A 26,457-nucleotide genomic window follows, 5' to 3' on the forward strand; every position below is an offset into this window, starting at 1 on the left:
CTCGGGAGCGCGGGGCGGGGGAGGCACCGGCGGCCCGACGCGTCCCCCCCTTCCTCCGTCCCCCCCTCCCTGCCTGCCTGCCGCCGCTGCGGGCTGGCGTTGGGAAGGGGACCCGCCGGCGCCCTTCCGCGGGGTCTCTCCCGCGCGTGGGCGCGCAGGGCTGGGCGGGATGGGGGTGGGCCCCTGCGGCGATGGGTGCTTCCTGCCCGCCTGCCCCCCCGAACTCCCTGCTTGCGCCCGCATCCCCCTGGGCCCCTCCCGCAGAGCCCCGGCTCTGCCCCTTCCCTCCCCACCGCCGTCCTCTGGCTGCAGCCGCGCCGCGGGTCCCTGTCCCCGCCTGCACCCCGCTGTGCCTTACCCCCAGGCTGTGCCCCGCGGTGCCTCTTCCCCCAAACCCTCTGGCTGTGGGCTGAGCTTGTCTTCATGCCTTGAAGAACAAGTCGCACCGAGGATGGGGCATGGGGATGGCCTCCACCTTGCGCAGCAGGCTGCATCGGGAATGCCTGATTTATTTATTTATTTGCTTATTCCTGAAAAATGCCGTTTCCCCCTAGAGAGAAGAGCGATCCCAGGTGTCAAGAAATGGAGGCTTCTTTCTTGGGCGGGGGGGGGGGGGGCAAAGGTTGGAGGCAGCCAGGGGAGAGGTGTGGCCCACTTGCTTAAGAGGACGATATTAAAATGTAGGGCTGGAGGGATGATGTCTAGTCAGGGGTTGTGTGGCAAGTCGAAAGGGCGGCTGTCTGGTTTGCTGCCACCTTCCTCCTCCTCCTCAGAGACAGGTCTCCCCTGCTGCTGTGCGTGGCGGGTCCACCCTTAAGGACTGGCAGCAGCAGCAGCAGCGAGGCCATGAGCTTGAGGAAGCAGGTGGGTGCTGGCTCGCATGGCTGATGAGGCTAGATTGGGCCAGTCTCTTGGACTTGCCCTTTGCAACCGTGGATGTCGTGTGTGGTGTTTGAGCATTCTGAGTACATTGGTACTTAATTTGTAAACATGTTTTAGGTATGTCGATACTTTGGTTGGGTTTTGGGCGTCGCTGCCGCTAAGGTAGAGTTGTATGGTGCTTGAAAAGGTGTAGTGAGGCTGCAGACCAACTCTTACTGATTTCTTTGCTTGCTTGTGTAGGAAATCAAGGTAAGTTAGCTAAAGCTGTTCAGACAAACCAGAAACTTTACAGCTGTGTATGGATACCCTCTTCCTTACTCCACTGTAACTCAGTCCTTCCCAGACCTGTGCGTAGGTCTGTACTGAACATTGCCATGTGGGAGAAGTTTGAACGAGTTTTTCTGGTTGTTGGGAGCAGCCTGGGAACAGCGTGCAGCCTGACTTAATCTGCTCCTTAGCATCTGGGGTGCTGCCTGGGAAGCATTCAGGCTGCCTTGGACCTGCCTTGGGTAGAGGTAGTGTCGTTGTTTATCGGCATTAGGCAGTGTGGACATACCCTGAGAATGCTTCACTGAGGAATGGGAGTGCTTGTGCTTACAAGTTTCCTTGAAGAAAAAGTACAAAGACCTAGGATATGAAAACCTAGCCAAACATAGGCTTAAAGTCTTCCTAGGCAGCACCTCTGTTGCAAGTGCGGGGAATAATGCAACATTATGGTATTTCATTATAACGTGTAAATCTACTTTCTATTAAATAGTATTTATTTACCGGTAGAGTGAGGCAGGTTATGGTGCAGGAAGCAATATTCATGGAATGTGTTGGGAAAGATGCCATGGCATTAGTCAAGTAATACATGCCAAGTAGGATTTAACTAGTTATGAATCTCACTGAATACCATGAAATACCTGTCAACTAATTACATACCAGTAAAAGAACTGATCAGGTATGTTTCTGTATCCTGATATGACTTGATGGCCTTTGCTGAGCATGTTCCCCTTGCCGTGCTGTGCCCTTCCTGGCTTTGTTTCACTCCACTGCAATAAACCGGGAAACTTTTTTTTTCCCTACCTTGGACTCGTGCTCTTCCTCTTGAATCTACTTTGGCCTAGTGCTTCTGGTTTAATGCTTATCTTATCCTTTCCTTTGGCCCACCCCTGTCAGGTTGCTTAATGCACAGATTTCTGGAGGTGTGGGCAGATATGGAGCAAGGCAGAGGCGCGAGCGGTGCGTGGGGTGGGTACAGGAGTGGGTGCGCAGTGAGGGAAGTGGGAGGACGTTGCTTCTGTGCGGTGTTCAGGTGCAGGAGGTGGAAGGGAACCAGGATGCCTTCCTGGACCTTTGTTAGCTGCTTGTGAAATCATATTTCTCGTATTCTGCATCTAACTTGGCAGACTTCGGGTGGCATCTCTCCCTCCCTGATGCCTCCTGGGCTCAGCATGGCTGTCAGAGGCCACCACCTTGTAATTCCCCTGGTGAAGGCTGGTGTGAGCTCCCTGGTCTGCCCTGGTTGAAATGAGATAGTTCAGCTCCTGACTATGGGTTAAACTAGCCTGAATTGCTTTGTCTGAAGTGGATTAAGGACCATTTATAAAATATGGGTAGTATAAAATATGGCACTTAGGTGAGGATTAATAGATGGGATGGTGTCATCTTCAGTGGCACAGCATGACTTTATAAAAATAATTTTATAGCCCAACACTCATATCAACTTCAGGCTAGTGGCTATCTGAAGCTTTAAACTGCTTCCCAAAGCCTGGGTAGCTGAAAAGGAAGAAATACTCCATTCCTCTCACTATTCTTGGACCTCGCTGCAGCTCTTCACTGTTCTGGTTTTCTTTCCTGAAGTCACAGCAAGTGACACACACATGTGCGGTGTTTTTATCAGTTTCCCCATTGCCCAAGTACATACTAAGTCTGAGAACTGAGAGGTTTGATTATGTTTTTCTCTACTGCAATTTATGGGTGCTTCAAACAGCAGTTCTGTAGGCCTTTCTGACTATTTAGGAGAAGGCTGGTCTGTGCTTGGAAGCTGCCCCTGAGGCGGAAAGGGGTGGGAGCGAAGCCCTGGGAAGCTCAGACAGAGGCTATTCCACCACTAAGAATAATTGTTGCCATAAAATATATTTAAAGCATCTCACAAAAGCTTCGTGGTTGTTTTAGGTTTAATCTTAGGATCTTTCTGCTCACTTAAAATTATTTTATGTGTTACTTAAAAGTTGGGTAGTTACTTTGCATTGTTGGGCAGTGCTAGGCAGCAGGTCCCATGTACTTGTCCCGGGGCCTTCCTCCAGTACCCAGGCTCAGTGCTACATCTAGAGGGCAAATACAACCTAAATGGAGAAAAGTAAACCTTTTACTCCTTGAAAATACCAGATTATTGGAACAAAAACATAACATTAACAAAATAAATAATTTATTTTGTAAGCCTGATTGTACTTTTTAAAATGTAGTTCCTTTAAAAGGCAAGAAAATGAAAGCCAGAGGGTCATGCAATAGTTTTATTTTCTGTAGCCTGTTGTCACACGTTCAATTTGTAAGAAGTTTTGCAAAGTTGCAAGTGATGTAGCAGTTAAGAATTTTTTCTATCCTTCTGATACTTAGTTGAAATCCAAAAAGTAAAAAATTGTTTCAGCTGAAATTGAATATGTAAGTTTATGCCAATGGGACACACCAGAGTAACTCAGGTGTCTCTTTACCTGTTTTTGGTTTCAGTGTTTAATGCTGACCATTGAACTGGAAATATTGAATAGGTTTTGGGGTTTTTTTGGTCTCTTTTTACTAAATTCATGTATTAACATGCTTTCCACATGTCTGTTGATGTATGTCTTGATTTAATTTTTTTTCTGCATGTATTTTGCTATTTATGTTCTGTCTGCTTATGATGGTTACACAAAATATTTTATCAGTGAAGATGTTGACTAGAAAAGACCCATAATTAGCTCATAAATTGAGTAGTGTGAGAAGAATACACAGTTTAGATCAGCACAGGTTTAAAAGTGTCTTGGTTGTTACCTTGGCTCTGCGTGAGAATCTGAGGAACTGCATTTCAGTAGCATTTTTAACTTTGAAATCCTGAGCTAGCACACAAAACTAGTCTCTTAAAAACTACTTGTAAAGCCTGTCCAGCCCCAAGCAAGTTCTGGGTTCCATCTGCAAAGTGGCACAGATGTCACAAGGAGGACAAATATAGGTGTCAATAAACTCTGTGAATCATCTTATTTGCCAGGAGCAATGGTATTCAGATTGCCCCCCCTAACTGTGCCAGGACTGTATTACTCGTTGCGGCAAAAGCAGTCAACACTGAGTCTTATCTCCACTCTGCTCATGATACCAGCTTAGGCTGATGTTGTGGTTTCACCAGCATTTCTTTCATCCTGGGTGCTTTTGCCCTTGTGTCACCTTTCTGTTGTGCTGGTATAACCCTTGCTGAAGGGTATTGAAAAGCAGTGAGGAACTGGTCTGGGTTTAAAATACCCTTTACTTTTCTGTGAGGCTGTCTCCCCCGCCCGGGATCTGTTTCCCAATCTATTTTATTATGTGGCCAGAAAAATGGTTGTTCCAGCACAAGTCAAGTGTGACATAGGAGCGGGTATGAGTAATGGGGGGAGAGGTTGATTAAAATGACATTGCTACCAGTAAAAGTGCTCTTGTGATTGCAAACTTACCCTGAAAACAGTCAGACTTGCTCTGCTTGAGCAGACTATGGTCAAGAGAAGCTGCTTGTAGCAGCTTTATTAATTCCTACATGCTGCCTGTGTACGTTTGATTGTATTTCAAATTCTTTTTAGTTTGGATTATCTTTTATATTGATATGGTGCCTAGCACATTGGGCCCCGTGCCTGGAGCCTCTATTCAAAGTCTTTTTTTTTTTTCTTTTTTTAAAACAGTACCTTGCTAAATGTGTGTGAATATGAGCATAGCTTTGTATGGTGCGCTGAAAAAAAACTGTACAAAGAAATAGTATACACAGTGCAAAAAGTTGTTAAATTTTGACAGGCATCTCCTGGACTGGAATTCAAGAGAATGCTCCTATCCCAGGGATGGCATTCTGGGTTTATGGGTATGTCTGAGATGAAAATATAGCTTACTAAGAATAACTCTATTTGTTTCATTCTTTGTTTTCTAACAAAAGAAGGGGACAACTCTTGCTGGAGTTTGAAACACAAAGATCAGTTTGTTGATTTGGAACTAATTTGCATTGTATCATCAGTCCTGAAATGGCTTAAAACAAAGTCACAAAAACCTGATTCAATGCTTCTCTGTATGCTTTTAGAGTATGGGTACAGTTTGCCTTCGTACTGTGCCCCTTCTTTCAGGAAAGTTATTTGAGGTTACAAGTAGTTTGTTTGTTTGTTTTTTTAAATTGGGTCTTGCCTGATCTGTTAAAAAGTAAAGTGCCTCAAAATTGTTACCAGTAGTTGAAGCTGATGTTTTCTGATACATACCTGAGCAGAGTGCAAGGCGACTGGGAAGGAGAAACTTCTTAGTTTAGAAATGGTGTCGCTGGTGGAGGACAAAAGACCTTTTTGAGGGGGGAAAGAAGTGTTTCTGTTAAGTTTTGAAACACAGTATTTGTTAAATATATCTATTTTTTTTGGTAAAGACTTTACAGCCAATATTTTCAAGTGTTTTCTTTTGGTAAAATGTTTTTTTTTATTGTTTTTAATGAAAAGGTGTTGGCTGAAGCATCAAGAGTGTCAGGGTTATTGGTCAGATGTGCTTATTTATTCTGTTAAGTAAATACTGCTGTGTTTGTTTACGATGTGACATTATGAATAGATGGGGATGGGCAGCATGGAAATATCTATAGTCTGTTCAGAGAAGTAGTAGCTGGTAATGTTGCCTTCTCCTGTACAGGTGAAAATTACTTGCATTCAGGTATACTGCAAGTGAATACTTTAGAGTTTTTAACAGTATTTGCATTTATAACATCCACAAAGCCCTTTTTTGTTTCTTTAGATGTACAGTGGGAAATATCTGGATTAAATACATTCTTTAATCCCTTTTGTGGTCAGAGTTCTGTGGCTTGTCTTTTCAGTACGGAAATAAAAGATTCGCTTTTGAAACTTTAACTGTACAAAATGAGTCTGACAAGCTTAATGAAATTATTTTAATGCACTTTGGAAGTGCTGTGTCCACCCTTGTCTCTTGTGACTGAGATGTGTAGAAGACAGTGTGCACAAAAGCCAGGAGGCTGATGGAGTAAGCTCAGTGTTCACTGTCAACTTTGACATTAAACCTTTTACAAACCCAGTTGTGAGCTGTAGTCCTCAGAATCTGTTACAGCTATTAATTCCTTTGGTCACTTGCATTATTACTGTTGTGCTGACAACATTGTTTCTGTAGCACCTTTTGTTCTGTACCAAGTTAGGTTATTAAAGAGGAGTCTGCCTGAGTTTGCTTTTACACGAGGAAGTGATAAAACTGTAAGGCAAGGCTGTAAATAGCTTTATGCATAGCTCTGATGTTCAGGAAATTAACTTACGTTAAGTGCTAACCATGGACATGACTCTTACCTTTTGGAGAAGGGAGAAGGTTGGGAGGAGAGAGTGCTAAACATAGAAACACTGTAGAGCTCTCTGTGCCTCCCTTCAGCAAGTCCTTTAATGAGTGTTTGAAGTCTTGTGGGGTAAAAAAATCCCCCAGCTGGATTTCAGATCATCCTGAAACTGCTTCTCATAAACTGAAGTGGTCCGCTTGGTCAATTAGGGAAGCTTATCTGAAAGTTGCAGGAAAAAAAGGTTCGTGAACATGGCCAGGACCACACCAAGTTCTGGTTTGATCTGGAGTTTTTCCCAATCTGTTGAAAAGAGGCTGCTACTGTATTTTAAAACTGAACAGCTTAGATACCCCATTTGAACTACATTCAAAAGTATGGGATGGAAAACTACCTCTGGAGCTGTGGAAATTGTACCGTTTGGTGTTCTTGCTTTTATCCTGTAGAGACTTTACATGTATCCTTGTGAAATGTGATTGCATGCCATCAGTTGCTTTCATCCAAGGTGCTGGAGCATCAGACAAAATTGAATCTATACAGACTTTTGTGATAAGCAAGGGAGCTGCTTTTACAGGTGGTGAAATTATATGACCTTGGCTTGCTTGTTGAGATGACAGCAGTGGGAAGAGGTCCAGTCCTCCATTCCAGTCAGTGGCAAAGCATCACGCTTTCTGGGTATAGTCAGCCAGATGAACCTGCAGTTATATAATGTATGTGGAAGATGGTGAGTGTGGGTGAAAGCAAATTCCTTGATTTGAATGTGAACAAAAAATCATCCCAAAGTGAGATAGAAGAGGAAGAGTGGAGATAAACTACTGTGCTTAGAAACCTGTTGGAGTGATGAGGGCTGTGGTGTTGCTTTAGGTTCAGAAAGTGGTGTGTGGCTTGGTAGTTTTGCATAGCAACTGGAATATTGAGCTGGCATCCAGCACTTCAGTTTTGTTCACAGCTTTGCTGTGCTAACTGGTGGAAAAGATGCCCCTTTTTCTCTGGTGACTGACTGTTCCATACAAAGAGTGAACCAAACTCACTGACTTCTGCAAAGCACTGAAACCTGTATGTGAAAAGTGCTATCTAAGACTTTTTTGATAACTTAAATGCATAGTTATATATAAGCCTAATCTTTCTTTGTGCTGGAGGCAGTCCAGTTTTCTTCTTTTTTTACTGCTGTTGCATGCTGAGTAGACTATTAGACAATTGTCTGTTTCTTGTATACTGGTGTTTTACAGGAACATTAGTATTGGGCTGAGTACTCTGCTGCTTGCCAAGTTTCTGCGCTGGAAGTAGTATTGTCTCCTGTGTTATTCTGATGTGGCACATCCATTGTCTAATGCACTTTGTTGATACATTTTTTTGAGCTATTTGTATTTGGCAATCTTTCAGTATCGGAAAGAGGGAAAAAAACAAGTGCAGTCAAGTTGGCCAGATGTAGCTGGTTCATCCCTACTTGCTGTCTGGCTGAGCTGATCTATTTTAAACTGCAGAGATGTCTTGTGGTCCTGGGTGGTCTCTGAATGCTTGGAAAGGTGGTAGAAACTACATTCTACTGTAATAGTGGAAAATACCAATAGAAGATGGAAAATCCTTACAACATACCTGTGATTAAACCTGTGCATTAATGTGGTGTTTCATTCTGTTCTCTGAAGTTATCATTTGGTGTTTTAAGCTGATTATGAAAGCTCTACTGTTACAAATTCACAGCCTGCATAATGCTGCTTTATACACTGTTACTGAGCTTCCTGAAAGTGCAAAATAATGAAGACTTTTAAACATTCCTTTTAGCAAAGGAACTAAGGCCTAGCTAACTAGATGTGGAGCAGAAGTAAACCTTCACAGCTGTTAAATGTCATTAATATACTTTGCCCATATCAGCCTTTACTTTGCATTTTGTGTTATGCAGACTCCTGCATGTTTATTGCTTAGAAGTTGAACAAAGAACTGATATATTTTTAAAGTTGGATTTTTATAACAAAGATCTGGTTTAAAAAATGCTGTAAGATACTTTTGCTAATCAAGCCAGTTAATGTTTTTAGGTGATGGAGAGTTTTGTTTTCATGTAAGCTTTTGAGGTCAGGTTGTCGTCTGAATACTGTCTCATGCCGCATTGCTTTGGCCTTGTAGCAACCTTTTTCTTTTGCCTCCATAGGCCTTTGACTGCTCTGAGTCACGGCTGGATGTTTCCTCTCTGTAATGCTTGTAGGCAGCTATGAATGCTCCTATTCCATACTGTTTGTTGAGACCTAGCCCCCAGGGCTTACAAGGGAACCCTTTGGAAGTCCAACACTTCTACAGTCCTTAGAAGGGTACCTGCACAGCAAGTGGGAAAGAGTGTTTCTGGAACTGCCATTAGTACTGAGTCAAAGCAAAGGTGATCCCATTCTTGTGTTCACACTGTGTGTCCAACCTCTGCCAAACTGGATCACCCTCCAAGGGGCACAGTCACATCAAAAGGCAAAGGTGTTGTGGAAAGTTATTGGCCGTGAGGTAGTGTAAACAGCATTTGAGATGGCTTGAGTGGTACCCAAAAGCGTACTCAAATTTCAAACAGAATCAAATGGGATTTTATAATATACTGATTTCCATGCATTCGTCCCTGGACTTTATAAGAGTAATGCAACCTTGACAAGTGGATTTGACTACAGGATGAGTCTGCAGGGTCATTTCCTCCAGCTGTCCCTAAGTTTAGACATCAGTTTGCTGTCTGTTCTCCATCCCTCTGCAATTCCTTCCTTCAGTACAGACTACAACAGGCAGTTACTGGGAAACATCTGGCTTTTCCACCTCACCTCCATTTCTGAAACTGTATTTCACTTCTGCAGTAACTCTGGTCAAGTATAAACTAATTATTTCTCTTTTTTAAAGTGGAGATCTTCTTTGGGATGCAGGAGAAAAACCAGGGGTGTCAGGAGAAATTAGAAGTCTTTATTCATGTTCTTACTGCTCTGTTTAGTTGTTCTGGCTGAGAGGCCTGAGTCTCCAAACAATGGTATAATGTACCTTCATGGGTGCCTGACACTAATACTCATGAGTATGTGATTAACTAGATCTTTCATTATGCTGAAGAATGTTGATTTAAACAACAACAAAAAAACCCCCAAACCTAAGGCCTTTATATCTCATTGCATATCCATCAGTGATTTGGAACCTCTAACTGCAGCTGTACGAATTACCAGCTCTGGACTGGAAAGATTTAGGATGTGGCAGTGTAGTACCTTCCTGGAGCACTCCAAAAAGCACATTCACAGCAGCAGTTGATGTTCCAAGACTGAACTTGGGAGCAGCAGCTTTTTTTCTGATACTGTCAGCACACTTCCTTGGGTAGGGGACAGCGTTCTGAGACTTTAGTTTAAAGGAATTCTGTGCCAAGTGTTTTTAAAATGTCTTTTGTCACTCTAAAGCTCTGCCATCAACTCTCACTGTGCCTGTGCCACACTTCCCAAAGTTCAGGATTGCACTGTGTGGGTCGTTGCAGAAGGTGCCAGCACAGCTGGTTCCAGCTTTCTTTTGAAAGAGCCTCCTAGGGAGGGTGCAGTTGCTGATGTTTACAGTGCTCAACAGCATGTCTGCTATGCTGCATGGTAGCTTAGAAAAAAAAAGGGGGGGAGGGAGGGGAGGGTGTCAGTACTAGGTCAGCTGCCTTTAAAATTTATGCCTGCCTAATGCAATGCAAGCAAAATTGGAGCAGAAGGCATGCATTATTTTGCTGCCTAGGATATCGGCCTAGGACCCAGAGGGTGGGTAGGTTGAGCAAGTGCAAGGCAGTGGGAAACAATGGTAAAGGAAATTAGCCCATGTCAGCATTAGAGAGTGGTGTGGGAGCAGTTCAGCTTTTGTAAAGCGCTGCATTAAAGAGTGAACAAAATAGTATGTTGCAACATCACACCAGCGTTATCAGTGTTACTACTTACTAATATTCTGAACCCAGCAAGATTACAGCTGGTGCAATAAAAGCTCCATAAAATGACATTGACTTTGCAATGTCATTTTGCCACGGCAACTACACTGAGAGTAGCTGAGTTGAGTGTATGCTATAGGCAAGAAGTGACTGTAGAAAAATACTTCTTCTTTTGGTAATGATGAATATTTTTCACTTTACTTGCTCACCTTTTCTTTCTTAAGGTGAATATTGTGTTCTTAAGGTAATTATATATTTTTTTAATCTCACCTTCCTATGAAACTCCTTTCTACTGTATTTTCATGTTACAAAAGACAGCACTGTCTTCCTGTCTTTGTCTACCACAGGTGGAAATTTATGGTCTAATTTTTCTGTATTTATTTTTCTCTAGTGCTGAATAGCTACAGGTACATTGCCATTGATTACTTGGTTACAAGATGTCTTTGGAAATAAGAAGGCTTGTATGCTTTTTTCCATTGGTATTGACTAGATGAGCAAGTTGTTACTTGTGCAACAAGTCTTGTTCCCATTTCTTTTAAGGAGCCTTTGGAAGCTGAAGTCTAGGTCTGCATTTCTCTTTTTATTCTCCACTTCCGTGGAGTGCTCCCCACTGTGACTATTTAGTGACAGTTTACGTCATTGTTCTGTTAAGTGAGAGGTAAACACAAACTAAGTTCTTTACCCCTTGGTAGCAAACTGCTTCTACTGTAATTAATTGGATGTATGAGATTCTCATATGCATTAACTCTTAACTGTTAATGAGGATAGATGATATGATTGAGCTGACTCAGTGACTCAGCTTGCCACTGAAGGAAGGGGATGGTCTCATTCATGTCCCTTCTCATATTTTGACATGAGTAACTTTAATCAGGCAGGTAGATACAAGCAATAGTACTCATAACCAGAGCCAATTCTAAGCCATCCGACCTGGATGTTCAAGAATGATACAGACCTGGGGCAGTGGTATCACAGTGGAGAAGGAGGGAGAGCTTTAGACTCATCACAAATCTTGGCAACCTTAGCTGAGTCTGTTTTGCTTGTCTGCCCTTTGTCAGGTATATTTGGAAGGTATTGATAACTGATAGGAGGATGCTTTTACCTGCATTCCATATGCTTCACCTTAAAAGGAGTGTCTGGTAGAAAGCTGAAGAGTCTTACCAAAGCATTCAAATAACTACAGTGTGTACTCAAAACAAGTAATCTTCATCACCACAATGAAACAAAATTAAATGTCATTAGTCCTATTTTGTGTATGCATCCACAAAGCCCCTTTGTTTTAGTCTTATAAAATGCAAACTTTTGATGTCATCAGGCATCTTTGATGCCTTTCATTCAAGGTATTAAATTAGGACTTGCACTTCCTCTGCCTTTTTAGAGCTTACCTATATATCGTGTCTTAAAAACAGTATACTTACTATGCAGGTTAAGAAGCCGAGACTGTGCTATCTTTGCAGTGCAAAGAGTTTAGTACAGAGTTTTATATTCTGGATATGCTTGGTTACTAAAGATGCATGTGCACTTCAAAAACATCACAGCTGTAAATAATTCTTACATACATTTATCAGAACTGTCCCTACTGTAGAGGAAAAAAACAGAATGGGTAACAGCTCAGCATACGACGAAGATGTTGGCTTGTGGTGGAATGAATGGGGATCACTGGGTGTATGAGTTAGTGTGATTGTGTAGCACAGCTGAAAATACTAGGTTGTGTTACTGCTGTCTAGCCCCTGGTTCTTGTTTTGTGAAGGTCTGTTTAAAGTGACCCAAAGCTTAATTAATCTGGCCTTGAAAGAAAAATTGAAATGCTGCAGAAAGTTTTCTAGTTACATAATAAGCAAGGAGGAAAAGGAGAATCTGTTAAGTCCTTTGGGTAAGGATGAGATTAACAGGAGTTGGATATGGCCCCATTACTAAATCAATATTTTGCCAGAGGTCTTTGCTAAGAGTAATGATATATCATTACCTAATGGAAGTGAGGTTGCATTAATAGATGAGCCTTATTTTGATTTCTAGGTGAAAGTTGTCATATGATATGTGCCACAGGGCTCACCATGCAGGCAGGGCTAGGCGACTTTGTGAGCTGGCATCACTGAGCCGGAATCAGATGTAAAGGAGCCAAGTGCAAGTCATGCACTGAGGGACCAACAAGAAGAGCTTCTGTCCCAAGCTGGGTGCAGGAGCCACTCACCGCAGCAGAGGAGTAGGCAGGTGAGACTAGTTGGCTGCAGGATGGCTGACATGCAAATGCTCAGGTAAAGAGTTTTGGGTAAAGGCAGGGGAGCACTAATAAGTCAAAATTCTAGGAGCTTTTTCCCCCTGCTTATGTTTTTGCCTTTTTCTGAAACATTGGGAATACGAGGAAAGAAAACTGGAGAAGATACAATGATGTCCATGGTGTTCACTTCCCAAGTGAAACCAGGAATCTTTTCAGGGGCCCATCCAGACTCTTTCTCATACTTGAGTCAAAATGATGACTGGGTTCAGACTTGTAAAGAAACTTCCTTCCAGGCTATGATTGCAGAAACTGTTAGGACTTGATGTGTTTTCTGCATGTTGTGGGACATTAGTCCCTAGAATCACTTTCATGTGCATCACTGCAACCCTAGGTGATGCATTTAAGATATTTAGGATATTGGTGATGCCAGATCTTTTCCTGCCTTACTGTAGCACAATGTAATTTTTGTGGCTTCGGTTCTCATGTTGTAGAGTGTCTCTTGTGACTTGTGATGGACAGTGATGACTTGCTGAGGTGCAGTGTGAACTTCTTGACTACAGATCTAGTACATGATTGTCTATGAGTATGCAGGACTGGACATGGTGATACTGTGTGCCCTCTACATGATTTCACTATCAGCTTAAAGGGATCTATGACAGGGCTGCTGCTCCCACCTTTCTCCTTGCCTGCAGCATCCTGGTTCATGTGTCTCAATGTTTCCTTTGCACGAGCCTGTTCAGCCTTTTAGGTCTGAGCTGACTGAGAAAATAACTTCTTTCTTGAACGACTAAGCTTTCAGTTGGGTCAGTGAGCTGCTGTGACTTACCCTGCAGCTGCCTGAGGACCAGGCCCGTCAGCAGTGATACTGTGAGAGTGTACACTGGGGCTTCGCCGTTCAGCTGTTGCTGGTGATTGATCAATGTATATGGACCAGGAGAATGCCCATATGATTCTGGCTGGGAGTTGGGCACAAAACAGGGCTGTATCCCTGAAATAGTTCCCACAGGAAGGGGCTTTTCTGTGCCTGTTGCTAGTGTTCAGCCTTGCTGTGAAGTTGCAGTATCAGTTCTTTTAACAATTTATAGGCAGGTGTGGAAGGAAATACAAATTGATCTTTATTTTACACAGCATCAGAATGGGAAATCCTTTAGTCTGGCAGAAACCCGATCTGAAGTGTGATTGAAGTGAAATGTGTTTTCACTAGTTCTGCTGCTCACAGACTACTTTATTCACGTAGGTAAACAACAGATTTCATGCCAGTTTAAAAAGCAAAACATTAAACAAAGAGGTACCATATAAATAATTCAGTAAGGGTGACTACACAGTGTATTAGATCTCTCACTGAATACTGCCAATGGGGAATTTTACAAGTAGATGTTTTAATATAGTTTCTAAACCTTTCATCTGTTTTTAAGATGTCCACTTTTTTTAAAAGGAATTTATATTTATTTTGAAATTTGCTATTCTCTCCCCAATGTCTACTCTAAAATGTACATGCAGAGATTTCTAATGTACTCTGAGGAGTTAGGATTTGTGTTTTAAAATGAACTCACTTCAAAGACAAAGTTTGAAATTTAATCAAGGTTACAACTAATTAATACATCTATAAAAACTTGAAAATTTCTTAAAGTATCTCTCTTGCATAAAGCTGCCTTGCCTGCCTTCTGTCACTCACTTGGGCAGAACTGTCATCTAACAGGAACAGTGTTTACAAGCAACATTATCAAAAAAAGGAAAGGCCATGTAATGCCAAACAGGATGTAGACAACTTGCCTGTGAGATGAATCTTTCAAAAAATGGATTGCGTGGCTGAGAGAAGGCATAAAGGATCAGGGAGGTGATGGAAACTTCTCACAGGGAAGACCATAACAACAGGCAACACCTGGCTAAAGTTTAAAACTTTGTTGCAGAATATAGGTGAGTAATCCATCTAATGTAATATGCAGTTTGTATTTGTTTGCCATGTGGCATAAGGGAATAACATAGTTAACATAACTGCAATTATGTAAGCACACAGCCTTGGGAAATAGGAAGGGCAGAGCTGGTATTTCCCAGGTAAAGCTTAAGATACCATTTGTGAAACATCTCAATTTAATTACCTTCTGAACTTCAAGAGCAGAATTAACAACAGCATACCAAGTGATTCTGAAACAGGAAAGTTTCATAATTGTGCCTGAATGTGTAAGCCAGTGTTACTGTCATTTCTTAAGCTGTCATTTTGAAATCAGACCGGTGTGGGTCAATGCTTTCTGCGGGTTCTCCCCATCTTCCAGTGGTCTCTGTGGGGTGGAGGGTCTCCCTGTCATTACCTCCTTGCCAGGCCAGGGGGTGATGGTCCAGAACCTTTGCTTTTGGGATCTGCCTTTGATGGAAATTATCCCCTTGAAGTCTGTACTGTATTGTCATATTCTCCAGTCTTTTGCTGATGGGTCCCTGTAAAAGTAGCTTGTCTGTCTTTCTAATAATTAACTGTGTACTCCAATGCAAATCCTTAACTTTAACTGTTTTAAGTTCCCACTGAGTTTTAGAATTTGTTTTCTGGATTGACAGAGCTTACATTAGATTGTTTCGTTTTGCTTGGTTGTCTGTCAAGTTCTTTTGTTTGCTTGTTTTGTTCAGTAGCCATCAACATAAAACACTTGTAAAATCACTGTTTAAAAGCAAATCTTTATCTGTTTTAATATTTAAAAACTATGTAGGGGGAATAAATGAGCATCAAGAATGGCAAATATCTTTCACGTGGGTTAAGCAAAGGAATGTAAGAAACTTGTTGTTCTCATTTAAAAACAAGGAATGTTTGAGGCATACCAGTAATTCCCATTACAAGAATCACTAACAGTTTTGTGTGCTAACCGAACTTCAGCACTTCCAACAACTTATTACCTACTACTTGTCATCGTGAGTCTTCTCATATGGTTTGCTGTGGTATCTGTGGCATTATTGGCTGGTGTAAATGATCGTATCATCTACCCTTGCCTCTCCAGTAAACATAATGGTCCAACTTGAAGTTGGTTCTGCCAAGCTGTATGCCGTAACTCAGCTGCAGGGGACCGGAGCTCTTTCAGCTGTCTGCTGAGCTGCAGGGGACCAGAGGCCAGCAAATGACTTTGCTCTTTTCACACAGCCCTTTCCCTCCTTAGCATCACTTACACCCCCTTTTTTTATAATGGTGAAGACACATTTGTTTAAAGATGTCTTCAGAAATTGCATTGGTACAGGTGGCTTGAACCTAGGTGCACGATACTACTTCCATTGACATTTTTAAGTAAAAATGAAAAAAAAAAAAGAAAAATAGCTCATACTTCTTTTTAAGAGCTGAGTACCTTGCCTATGTTTTTGTGGTGATTTCAGTTCTTCTTTTCCAAATGCATGTGCTTGAGAGGACTGCCTCTATGTTCCTTAGAACTTTTGAAGCTAGGCAGACTGAACTTACATGACTGCATTTTTCTAAGTTTATGTAAATTGCTTCCAATATCTCATTTAAAATAACCTAATTTTGAAAATTAGTCTGCTAGTGTGACTTCCCTAATTTTGAAAGAGTTTACTACAATCTAGACACTCCATTTTATAAAGAAAATTCCCTACTGTTAGTGCATTTTAGTTGCATTTTCAAATTTTGTTACAAGCAGAAAGTGGAACATTGGAAATAAAAGTGCCGATGTGCTGATTCTGTAAGTACATTAGCAGGTATGTAAATTAAACGTGTATTTTTCTGACTGAACTGTGGCTACACAAATGCTTAATGTGCAGATGAGTTTACAGTATGAAGAACTAAAGCTGTGTTAGTTCTTAACACATGGCCTTCTCTGTCCCCAAGTCTTTGTTCCTTCAGGCCAAATCTTTCCAGTCTCACATTTAGAGGATAAGTTCTGTAGAATTCAAAACTGCCAAACATTATGGAAGATTGTATTATGGTCAACGTGTTATCAGGTTACTTCTTAACAAGGTGGTTGTACTGTAAAAAAAGCAGTCTTTCAAAAATTTTTTTGGTTTTTTGCTGAAACACAAGCTAGTTTGTCTTCTGTGGGGGTACGTGGGGGTTTTTCACTCTTCTATTTAAACAAAAAAAAAAACCCAAAACACAAGCCTTGAGCATATTATTTTCCAGTACATATGAATTTGTGTGTGAAGTGAGTGTAACAGGATAAGACAAAATACCTTCCATGCTGCCATTAACCCTACTTGTAGGTAGCTAACAAACAAAAAATCCTGAAAACTTAACATTAATGCAAACAATTGTTCCAAGAAATGGACTTACGAAGGAAAACTATGTAGCTAGTTAAGAAGATAAGTAGAATTGTAAAGCACATCGGGAGTGAAGTAGTAGTGTTACGTATGAAAGTTGATTTTAAAGAAACCTTTTAACTGTGGAAAAGTTCTCAACACCATTGTCTTGCAGGCATTACTCCTACTCTTAAAATAATTAGTTTTAACCTGTTGTACCTAACTTACCTTCAGAATCAGAGTAATTGATCTGTTAGTATGTCTGTGTGGTGAGGCTGTGGCTGCTCTGTGGCTGGTACATCCTTCTCTCAAGGATAGTAACTAAACTGCAAACTTTCAGAAAAAGTTTAGCAACTGCTGTGGAGTTGTATCTTGCTTGCTTGGTTATGAATGGAAAAGAAACCTTGAAGGCTGAGAGCCTTGGCTGTCTTAGCTCTTATGAAATGTTTTAATGGGAGAAGAGCGGTGAGTGCTGGGGTCAGGAGAGGTGGGACAAACCTCTTCATCAGTTTGGTAGGGGCTGGGAAATGTGAGCATTCGGAATTTTCATCTGCTGCCTTTCTACTACAAGCAGGAGCAATCCACTGGAAATAGTCTGGTTCCAGATAAAAGGCTTGCTTTTGGTCCCAGTGCCTAGCACGCATAAGAGTTGCTATTTAAACACCGAAAGCACATTTGTCTGACTTCCAATGTAAAATTAAAGTCATGTCGACAAGTCAACTGGATAGATGTAAAGAATTGTGTATTTGTAAGGTTGCAGTTGTCAGGATGAGAGGTTTGCACCCTAAGAGGGAGAAAAAGTCAATCAACACCCCCAAGCCCATAAAAAATGGGAATTCATTTTGAGCCAACATCCATATAGAATTTTCTGGATTTTTGAAAGCATGTTTTGAAGAAGCAGGTTACTTGTTTAACTTAGGTTTTGGTCAGCATGTTGAGCTAGACAGTCTGAGTTCCAGTAACATCTTTATCAGGATGAGAGCAGGAAAACTGACTGGCAGTAAAATCAGTAAACTATTTTTCTTACTGAAGAACTGATTAAATATAATGTGATTGTTTGTATTCAGTGAATATATTTACTGAAATATTGAGCCATACTGTGCACAAGGTATCTGGAGGTTTTGGTAGAATATTGTTATAACCGCTGAACAAGGTACGTTCTGTTTACCATGTCTTGTCTCTTGATAGACTGTTCTCATGAGACTGACATGGGAAGAATACTGGATTTTAAGGATAACTTCTTGTAACCAATCTAACTATTTTAATAAAATAATTAATTGTAAAATACAGATTTTTAACACTTCCCCCCAGCACCAGTTACTGACAGCTGAGTTGCCTGGCTGTCATAGTCAGGCAGTCTGAACTACCTGGTGTTCAAGACAGGGTTGGGTTTACGTATGTTTGATACCATCCATAGTTTAGTTTATGGAGCAAGATGGCAGGGATATTTATAATATGTCTCTAACCATAAAGTCTTTTCTCTCGTGAGATTGCTAGTGCCAAAAGGAAGAAGGCCACTCAAGTTTCCATTAGAAAAGGAAGAGGATGTCCCCTACTACTTCTGATTTTGCCAGAACTCTATGTAAATATAGAGCTTTTTAGCCATATAGTAATATGTACATAGGTCATGTGAAATTGATCAGCATAAAGGCAGTGACACTGAGTTGGGAAATGCTGGTGCTGGAGGATGGTATATCTGGAAAATGTCAACTTTAAAGAGACTTGCAGAAGGAATCATTTCTGAACATGAAATTGATGGTGGTTTCAGATATTCAGACACACAGGACAAGTGCAAGCAGGAAAACAAGTGGGTAGCAAAAGGACAATTGGGAAGAAGTAGATCAGATGAACTCTAATGAAGGCAGGCTTGTCTGTGTTGCCTCTTGTGATGAAGGGTGGGTGTAGTATACTTTGAGGTGCCTAAAAACTCCTGTGAAATGGCAGTGAACAGAAGGTACTTGTAGAATTGGAGATAAGGGTGAAATTATTTTTCAGGCATGTTAAGGTGAGGACAAATGAGAAGACGATAGTGAGGAGAACTCAGGAGAGAGATGCATTACCATCCTGAGGGCAGAACTGGCTTTCCAGACCTGCAGCTGGCTTAGCCTTGAGGAGATGCAGAAGGGCAGCCAGAGGAAAGGAGCTGGTTATCAAGGTGTGCTGCAGTCTGGACTAACCAAGGTGAACACAGTGTGAAGACTGCACAGGGGTATGGAGAGAAATTGTATGGTGAAGTGAGACACGGAGTGGAAATAGGAGAGATACCCTTCAAATGTGTTGGGATTTTTAAAAAGTATTTTCTAGGGGAAATGAGGCAAGGGAAGGGCAAAAATCAGTACTCATATAAGCATACTTCTCTGAAAAGTTTTACATATGTAGGTGGTGCTGCATGCAAACTGGATGTGCTGGGTAATTTTTCTGAGTTAATGGTATTACCAGTGCTACTATGACATTTCATGATCCTGGTGTGGAAATGGTTGATTCATCAGAGTGTGATTTGCATACTAATTATAACATAGCTAGTCATTGTATTTAAAAGGAGACATATGAGCACCTTTCCTCTTTCCAACCTACCTTAGAAATACTTCTTAGTTAGAAAATCAAAATTTTCAATAGTAAGTATTGCAAGCTGAACTTCTTCACATATCAGTGACTTGGACTTTAAGTGGAGATGGTAATAAAAATGAATTTAAGTAGCTGCTCTTTATTTATATTTTCCCCTTAACTGTAATGGTTAAACACAGCATGGCTTCTTGAGGTAACACTTTATGGCATGGAAGCACCTTGTTTGGTATGTAGAGATTACAAAATCATATGGTTATGCTTAACGGCTCAGCTATAAATCAGCCCCAGCATAGTGTGATGTGGTCAGCTAATGCTCCCTGATCTGTGTTTCACATGTGGTGCTCTGTTAGCCCTCTCTCAATTTTTTCCATTTTGTTTCCTGAAAATCTTTTCTAAAACACTTTACTGACCTTTATTTTATTAATTATAAAAATCCATATTTCTGTTTCGGTTTGTTTTCCTGCAGGCAGCATCATAATATCTTAATCAAGTGAAAATGGCCTTTAGCAACCTGACATCAAAGGCTGTACTACTGTATGATGAATGGATTAAAGATGCTGGTGAGTCATTTAAATCTAAAACTTACTAACTTTCAATAATTTTGAATAGCAATGTGTAGCTATTCTAGGTGTACTGTTTATCAAATTAATGTAGCTTTGTCTTCCTGTAAACGTTTCTAAGACTTGCCAGGTTACCTACTGAACATTTTTAACTATAAAGAACAGACTAACTTATGCATTTTGAAACAGTAAAAAAACAAAACTCAGCTAGTTTATGGGTATAACCTCAGACTAAATAATGTGCAGACAGAGACTCTTGTGTAAGAGTTTCTGGTTTGCCTGAATATATAGTTTACATTTTTTCTGTGCTGCTGAACATAAAACTTCAACTCTTTTTCATTACTGAACAACACTATTTTATCAATTAATGGAGCTAGGTGCATGCTGTTACTGTATTTTGCTTTTGCAAAGTGAAAGAAATAAAAACCCTGATAAATTACAATATCTGAAATTAATCCTCAGAGTAAACAGTTCTGTTTTGAAAAAGAATGTTAGAATCTTGTTGCAGCTGGTATAAGGATATTAAACACACTTTGCTTTAACATTGTTGTTCTGTAGTTCTGCATGCTTACCAAAAAATGACAGAGAAGATCTCAAGTTTGTGGTTAAGACCCATCTGTTGCAGTGGCATCCCTGAGTGTTCCTCACTGTGGTAGGCACATAGTGACAGAGATTAGCCGATTCCTGGAGAAAACTTGTGAAGCAGTTAAGGTTTGATCAATAAAATTACTAATTTATCTTTTCCAGTATAGCTGAGAACCATTTCAGTTGTTCTGTAGAACCACAGCATACAAGTGAGAAGGGAGTTTATCAGTACGACTCGTGGGGTAAGGTGGATTGGGATGGAGCTGGGTGATGGAGCATTTTTTGCTGCAGTGTCCATGACTTCAGAATTTGAGTTCCTCATCTCCCTGCCTACCAGTGCTTGTATTTGGCATCTTGTAGCATACTAGTGGCGGGACATGGTTTACTCAGGATCAAGCTGGGAAGACCAATGGGAAAGCTTTGGTAGTACCAGTGCAAAGGGTGGATGCAGAAAAAGCAGTCAGTTATGAAGAGCTGGTGATTCTCTTGCAGTGCAACACATACAGATGCCTAGAGCTGTGGTTCACAATCTTTGTTGGTCCGTGGGCAGCAGCACTGGGCACACTGCAGGCTCTGAGCAGCATTATAACATACTTTCCTCCTCAATCTGTTTTAAAACTTCCAGTGGCTGTAAACAATATCAGATAGTCTCATGGGTGATAGGTTGCTTGAATGCTGTGGGTTGAAAATCACTCACTTAAGGCATCTAGCCACACATTAAATACTTAACAAAAATTGCAGTGGTATCATTTCACCCCCAAAATTCAGCAGCAAACCATAAAAGCAGCAGTTTACTGAGTCACTAGTTAAGTTTGGGGTCATTCAGAAAGGAATCTTCAAAAGTCAGTTTATAAAAATAAAAATAAAAAAAATTAAAAAAATACATGAAGTTCATACAAGTTCTACTGCTTGTGGAAAAACGTGGAAGTCTTTGGTGAGCTGGGGCTCTGTGATGAACCACAGAAGGGTGCAGTGGAATCATGGTGAAGCTCAGAGGCAGCACCTGCCAGCCTCAGCTGCAGGGAGACGGAGCGGGGCACGCATAGGAGGAGGACTCTGCAATACTTCTGCCTGGGATAACTGGAGAGGAACATGCAATACTTTTGCCATTTGGAGGCTTGTAATGTGAAAGTGTGTGTTTTGTGGCACTGTGAAAGCAGTGATATGTCTCGACTGAATAGGCACAAGCCTTGAGTGCTAAGCTACGAATACCAGCTGATGGGACAGAAGGTCTTCTAACTTTAAAATCCCCTACTTACTATGTTAATGTTGTACTGCTTATAAAGCTCAAGGATCTTGAAAAGTGGGGCTACTCCCTGTCTCTGACTTGAACTTGTGAAGTAAGGTTCATGCTTTTCCAGAAGAACGAAGTCTCAGGTGGAAATGCAGCTTCAGTGATCTGCTTGTGCATTGCCTTCCTCTGCCCTCTGAGCCCCGTTCATGTGTGAAAACGCAGAGTTTTCATGGAGAGCTCTAGACAGAAAATGGGGTCACTCATGATTCCGTGTTCTCCTCTTCATTTCGTGTGAAGAATTGATGCAGAAAAAAGCCTTGACTCCTACAGGTGCTAAATCTTGTTATCCAGTTGGTATGGATTTGAGGTGAATAGACTCTGAAACGTGACCAGTGACAGCAAGACCTAATCCATTAAGAATTAAGTGCCTTTCTGTAGCTGTTTTAAGATTTAGTAAGTACCATAAAGATCCAATTAATTTTTTTTTTCTCCCCCCTCCTCTAGATCCAAGACTGGAAGGCTGGCCACTCATGTCTTCACCTTTTCCGACAACCTTTATCATCGGAACCTACATTTATTTTGTCACTTCCTTGGGACCCAAACTCATGGAAAATAAAAAACCGTTTGAACTCAGGCAGATAATGGCGTTTTATAATTTTAGTGTGGTAGCCCTTTCTTTATATATGACTTATGAAGTAAGTACTACTTTTATTTGTAAAATATTTATATTTTTTGTCTCTACTAACTTTTAATAAATTTATTAATATAATTCCCACTCTGCAATTCTTAAAAAACTATTATTCTGATTGTTGTAATTATATTCATCTAAGCAGTATGTTAAACTAATTGAGTTGATAATTGAAAAAAGGGAATAAGTCATAGATAGAAAACTTGTAAAATATTTTATGTGTCATTATATACAATTTACAAAATTAAAAATTCTCATGACTTGTTAAATTTCCTTGGGCTGTAACAGGTAAAGCAGACTACATGTTTTTCGTAGTTTGTTGTAATTGTTTCTGTCCTACTACGTGATAGTCAACACTGTTTCAAACACTGTATAGAGTGTGTTTACTATGGAGTAATCTTCAGTTAGATCTGCCTTTTAAAAGACAGAAGTTAACAAAACCTAATTTGTGGATTTTCATCCTTCAAAAAAACCCCAAAACAAACCAGCAACAACAAAAAAACCAAGCCAAACCAGAAAAACACCACCCTCCCAAACCATGAAAATCTCTAACATTGATTTTTTTCTCCTCAACCCCAAAATAGCAAATGCTTTTTCTCTCAAAAGGAATGTTGAGATTTTGCTGTAGTTCATAGCTCAAGCAAATGTTAACCTTTAAGACTGGAAAGCCTGATGAGTTGTATAGTGTTATGGGTTGAATGACCTAAAATTCCTTAACAATGAATGGTATAGTCTATGTAGAAGCTTTAATTTAGAACCTTAAACCTAATTGGTTGGTTGGTTTTTTGTTGGTTTTTTTTGTTGGTTGTTTTTTAAAGTGTAGCCATTTAATAATAGTATTGTGTGAATGATAGCTTTATACATTTGCTTGGTGAAGCATCACTATACTAGTACTGACCCTGTTTGTGTTAAATCTGGCTGTGTGGCTATTGCAGGTTTGGCAAACTGGTAATGCAAAGTTGTCAGATTATTGTGCCAAACTGGCAGCATACCTTTGTGTTAGCTCAATTTGCATAAATTTCATCATGAGTTAGAGTGAACTTCTTGACATTTCTTTTAACAGCACTCTAAAGGCATGGCAGCAGCAGCTACTTTGTGTCATGACTGTTGTGTGGAAAGCAGTGGGCAAGGTGCACGCATTTGCTATTTAGACTTTGTTTTGAAAAATCGCCAAACTTCCTTTTCTGATTTGGTGCCAAGTTTGGTTTTGGTTATAACCCCTGGAAACAAACAAAAAAAAATTAAACTTCTGTTAGTGTCTGACACACAGTATTCAATTAATCTGCTGTCAAGACTTCCATGTTACAATTTCATGAAAGAATGCATGGGTAGAGGGCAACAGATTGAATTTCTGCTATTGTCTAGTGCTCAGCAAAAAGTTGATTCTTTCCCTCTTTGGAACCAAGCCATTTGGTGGGTGCTTTAGTATTGTGCAGTCTTGGTGGTGTTTCAAATCTTGTTTTATTTAAGCAATAGAAGAATTTAAGCAATTCTTTTAGGAAGTTAACACACGGAAGGGTTTTAGTCCATTTAAAAGAGCTGAACCTCCTATGTTGTGTGAGTGGATGATGATGATCAATGGATGAGAAGCACTTTATAAACAGATATAAGATACAGTAGGCCTAGTGGCTGGCAGGGGAATGAGCCAAGTGTAATATTAACAATGTTGCTCTTGTCCGAGCTTTAATATATTCCAAGAGAAAAGATTAAATTGTATTTGTTACGTACAGTCCTTTGGTCATGCATGTGCTCTCGATTGTAAAACCCTAGCTTCTCATTGCTCATATCGGTGAAAGACTAATTGAATCATGCAGTTTAACTAAATAAAATTTTAGAAACTGTGATACTAAAAATATAGTGCATATTGATTTGTTCCTTGTCTTTAATGAAGTTAAGCCATATTCTTCTGTTGTGCTGGTTTTCTTTCAGTATTAAGATGCTGTGTTGTTTCTTTTTAGTGTTAAGATGGTTGGCTATGATTTTCGAATTTCAAAATGTTTGATTTGTTTTTGTTACCCAATAAGTTGGTTTTTTAACATTGTTTTTGAGATGCAGCTGTTTCTCCTCTTTGGTTACTAACGCTGAAATAATGGGTGTAGGAAGAAAGTTCTTTTCTATAGGTGTGGTCCTGGAATTAGAAATTAATTAATCTGCAACGGCAAAGTATTTTGTGGTAGCTAGCTGACACAAAGGTAGATGATTGACAAGGTTGCTGATTCAACAAGTTTTTAATATTGTTTTCCCCTCCTGCTTAGTGATTGTGAAAGTAATCTGAAATTAATCAATTTTTTAAAAGACATAAAGTAAATCTTTGCCCTTTCCCTTTTTTTGCTCCAGTTTCTTATGTCAGGTTGGGCCACAGGTTACTCATTCCGGTGCGATATCGTTGACTACTCGAGGTCACCTACAGCTCTAAGAGTAAGTTGCCAAACAGAAAGCCAAATTGTTATGTTACACTGACTTTATTTTTAGAAATGCTTTTTGAACAACCAAATGCATGGCTGTAGGGTGGAATGCACTAAATGGAAATACCTGCTTGCATAATGTAGACCATGTGAGTTAACTGGAGGGGTTGATTGTTTGGGAGAAAGAAAGAGGCAACATATTTGTTGGCTTGTTCTTCTTGGTTGTAAAATTTCTCCAGGATTAAAATACGTTTTGTGTTTTTAAAGAAAAACTAAACAAACCATACATTTAAATATTTCTGTCAATCTTGTGACACCACTTCCCATCCCAGTACTTTCCCTTATATAATTACTTACTTTTCCTGCAGCTGCTTAGTTTTATTTATGACTATTATGATTTGACAATTTCTGTTTTTTACTCTTGCAGATGGTACGAACTTGTTGGCTTTACTACTTTTCCAAGTTCATTGAATTATTAGACACTGTAAGTATTTGTAGCCTAATAAAAGAAGTAGTGATGTTTCCTTTTCACAGAAGAGGAAACACTGCTGTTGGAAGCTGGGGGCATAAACTGCTTTTTATTTAGCCCTTCAATCTTCAATTATTGGAATACCATCAAGGTGTTTACCCTTATTATTGCCTCTCATCTTATTGTCCCATTACACTGTCATTCCTTGATTATCAGGAAAAATGTTAATGAGGGAACACACCTTTAAAAATTTAGGAAGCCCTGATAAGTTGTCTGTTACACTGACCTGTTGTGCTATGGCAATGCTTGTCTCAACACTGCAGATAAAAACCAGTGTTGATCATGCTGAATTTGTTATCCACATCATCTTCAGATTTTATCTTCCATGTTTGGAATATTTGCATCAGCAGCTCTGAATGCAACATAAATTGCCATATCTACCTGCTCTAAATACCTGTTTATGCCTTGGGGGTCATGACTACAGATGCGTTTCATATCAGGCTGGCACTCTAACCTGTTTCAAAGAAAGTCTGAGCAGCAATGCATTGAAGCAGAATGCAGACCTTGCTCACCACCAGCAGCCATCTGCCATCCCTTCTTCCTGAGACCAACACCTAGTAGGAGTGGTTTAGCTATTTTCAAACCAGCTTCTGAGTGTTGGAATCAGCTTTGATTTCATTTGCCCTATTCACACAATAGTGTGAATAGGCATGATTGTGGTGATTCAGGAGCTGACTCATGAGTAGTTAGGATGTTCTAAACCCTGCGAGCAAAGTCAGCCATTTAACTTTCATCTGCAAATACTCATGATTCAACACTGGAAGATCTTACTGACTGAGCCAAATGGAATGGTAATGGAAGGGCCAGGAATGCTAAAACTGGAAAAGCCTGACAAGTTTACTCCTCTACCTTTGCTACCTGCTGGTTAGACTGCTCCTTTTTAATTAGTCCTGGGCCCGAAAAATTCTTCTTTTAAAAATTCGTTGTGTTTGAATCCAGCCGACCAGGTATGTGTTTCTCAGCAGCTTTTTTGTTTTGTTGCAAAAGTAATTCCTTAGCTGTATTTAAGTCAGCTGTTTCCAAATGTTTTCCATGGCACACCAGACTTCTTTTCTTCTGTGTTCATTTGCTTGCCATCTGATACTACCGTTTGCATGACCTGACTTTTCCTTATACAGTTTTCTTGCTCTGTTTTCCCTTAACACTTCCCTTGATGTCTATTTTTTAAAATGTGGCCT

General features: G+C 40.4%; 1 protein-coding gene across 2 annotated transcripts in view; it reads left to right on the forward strand.

Annotated features, from left to right (window-relative positions):
* The window catches only part of ELOVL7 (ELOVL fatty acid elongase 7), a 58,210-nt gene that overhangs the window by 26,689 nt on the left and 5,064 nt on the right, over positions 1-26,457 (forward strand). Inside the window, exons 2-5 of one of the 2 annotated variants that reach the window (XM_010580547.1) lie at positions 19,745-19,838; positions 22,162-22,352; positions 24,683-24,763; positions 25,178-25,234. In XM_010580547.1, coding sequence (XP_010578849.1) covers positions 19,775-19,838; positions 22,162-22,352; positions 24,683-24,763; positions 25,178-25,234 — 393 coding nt within the window. In that variant the 5' untranslated portion in view covers positions 19,745-19,774. Of the gene's footprint in view, positions 1-19,606; positions 19,839-22,161; positions 22,353-24,682; positions 24,764-25,177; positions 25,235-26,457 lie in introns of those variants that run through there. The other variant, XM_010580546.1, reaches the window with a different exon arrangement.

Source organism: Haliaeetus leucocephalus, unplaced genomic scaffold (genome assembly GCF_000737465.1).
Source record: "Haliaeetus leucocephalus isolate CR32 unplaced genomic scaffold, Haliaeetus_leucocephalus-4.0 Scaffold722, whole genome shotgun sequence".
NCBI classification, from domain to species: domain Eukaryota; kingdom Metazoa; phylum Chordata; class Aves; order Accipitriformes; family Accipitridae; genus Haliaeetus; species Haliaeetus leucocephalus.